Genomic DNA, 2,181 nt, shown 5'->3' on the forward strand with positions numbered 1-2,181 from the left:
TTCACAAATAAAATTTTGAATTCCGTCTATGTAACTGTGTGTGTGTGTGTATAAAATGTATGTTAGCACTCATCTCAATCTATGATGCCCAAAATTCGCGCCTTACTCAAAAAGTCCGTCCGCTGCACATAACACCCAGTCATGGTGCGTGAGCCCGTATAGGCGTGACGTCCATGGTACACACGCCAATTGTCGAAAATCACCACAGTGCCAGGGTTGAGCTTGAAACTCCATTGATTCTCAATGCGTTGCACAATTTCCAAATAAACACGAAAACTCTCATAGAAATCCTGCATTTGCGCCTGCGGTATGCTATCGAAGACCGCACGATCGTACACATTCAACCGCAGCTGCACTATTTCACCACTCACCGGGTCGACGCGTATAATAGGCGCCGAATGCTTATGATATTGACCCTCCTCAATGTATTCGGCGGGCACCGAGACACGAGTGAGTATCTCAAATGCGCGTGGATTACAATGTTTCAATTCCAGCGCTGCATACAAACCATCAGCGAAGAAATTTTCACCACCCGNGAATGCTTATGATATTGACCCTCCTCAATGTATTCGGCGGGCACCGAGACGCGAGTGAGTATCTCAAACGCGCGTGGATTACAATGTTTCAATTCCAGCGCTGCATACAAACCATCAGCGAAGAAATTTTCACCACCCACGCCATTGACGTGGCGTATGCAGTGCAGTGACTGAAGACCCGCAGCATCACAGAAATACGTATTATCCGTATGCAAGCCGAGATATTGTTTCGTGTATGCGGTATCCGCATGATCCTGCACATCCGAGAAGGTATACATTTCGCCGAAAAATGTTTTCATCGGCGGAAAGAGGCGTCGCACAGCCATTTCGGTCATTGTTGTATTCGGTGGTACGTCGTCAATGAAAGCAATGCCATAACGTATAAGACTTTGCACGATTTTTCGTACTATCACCTCTGAGCTGACCAATTCGGCGAGTGTGGTGCGCAAGTGCGTTTCGTGTGCTTTGATAAGTGACTGATTCCAAGGCGTACGGACAGTGGACTCTTGCACACGTATCACCATGTGTTCCACCTGCGCGTCGTAAAGGAAGTCAATGTCGTAAACGGATGTGTGGCCATCGCTCCCTGAAATTGTGGTAGGACTTAGAAATAACTAATAAAAAAAAATAAATCTTTTTCACTTTCGTTCACTTACAGTGCACCTCATATTGCAACTCATCCTTTATGTATTCGGCTCTCAATGGTTTTACTGTTTTCGGTATANAAGAGGCGTCGCACAGCCATTTCGGTCATTGTTGTATTCGGTGGTACGTCATCAATGAAAGCAATGCCATAACGTATAAGACTCTGTACGATCTTTCGTACTATCACCTCTGAGCTGACCAATTCGGCGAGTGTGGTGCGCAAGTGCGTTTCGTGTGCTTTGATAAGTGACTGATTCCAAGGCGTACGTACAGTGGACTCTTGCGCACGTATCACCACGTGTTCCACCTGTGCGTCGTAAAGGAAGTCAATGTCGTAAACGGATGTGTGGCCATCACTCCCTGAAATTGTGGTAGGACTTAGAAATAACTAATAAAAAATAAAAAATCTTTTTCACTTTCGTTCACTTACAGTGCACCTCATATTGCAACTCATCCTTTATGTATTCGGCTCTCAATGGTTTTACTGTTTTCGGTATGTCAAGCAAATTATATCTGCGCTGCTTGGTCTCCACATTGTAGCAGTCACCGCAACGACAGTGATCACGTAGCCAAAATGTATTGATTTTCAAAATTTTACCACTACTTTTATGTTTAATTTGTATCATATTTCAGTGTTGGGATTTGTAAACTGCGCGTTGCTGGGCTTCTGTTAAGAGTTAGAAGATTACTATCTATCCAATTGCGAATTGCCGGACTTTGTCTACAAAAATTTAATGCTCAATCGTCATACATTCTCGTTGTTCTGTTGGAAGGTATGTATGTAGGTATGTACATATTTAAGTATATCTATCTCCGTGTAATCGTCTTGCTTCCGAACGTGAAACGATCAAATCAACTTTGATTATACTATACTATTTAAAAAGTATGGTGATAAGCCTCTAAGAATAGGGTAGCTTTACTGGAAGCCGCTGATAAGCGAAACTGTTTAGACAGTCTCACGAGGGCAAACGGATAAGTACTTTATGATTCAGCCCAGGGG

At 43.6% G+C, this 2,181-nt stretch overlaps 1 protein-coding gene across 2 annotated transcripts; it reads right to left on the reverse strand.

Annotated features, from left to right (window-relative positions):
- Positions 1–6: 6 nt before the first annotated feature.
- Positions 7–1,929, reverse strand: Tmlh (Trimethyllysine hydroxylase). 2 transcript variants are annotated; one of them, XM_017630873.1, is made up of 3 exons: positions 1,612–1,929; positions 676–1,122; positions 7–535 (listed from the first exon to the last, which is right to left on the reverse strand). In XM_017630873.1, exons 1-3 carry the CDS (start codon positions 1,805–1,807, stop codon positions 75–77), a joined length of 1,104 nt encoding a protein of 367 aa, XP_017486362.1. In that variant the 5' UTR covers positions 1,808–1,929; the 3' UTR covers positions 7–74. The 2 variants fall into 2 exon arrangements, with proteins under 2 accessions (XP_017486362.1, XP_017486364.1); XM_017630875.1 differs by lacking the exon at positions 1,612–1,929 and adding an exon at positions 1,193–1,254.
- Positions 1,930–2,181: the final 252 nt, after the last annotated feature.

Source organism: Rhagoletis zephyria, unplaced genomic scaffold (genome assembly GCF_001687245.7).
Source record: "Rhagoletis zephyria isolate East Lansing unplaced genomic scaffold, Rhagoletis_zephyria_1.1 Rzeph_scaffold_08183, whole genome shotgun sequence".
NCBI classification, from domain to species: Eukaryota; Metazoa; Arthropoda; class Insecta; order Diptera; family Tephritidae; genus Rhagoletis; species Rhagoletis zephyria.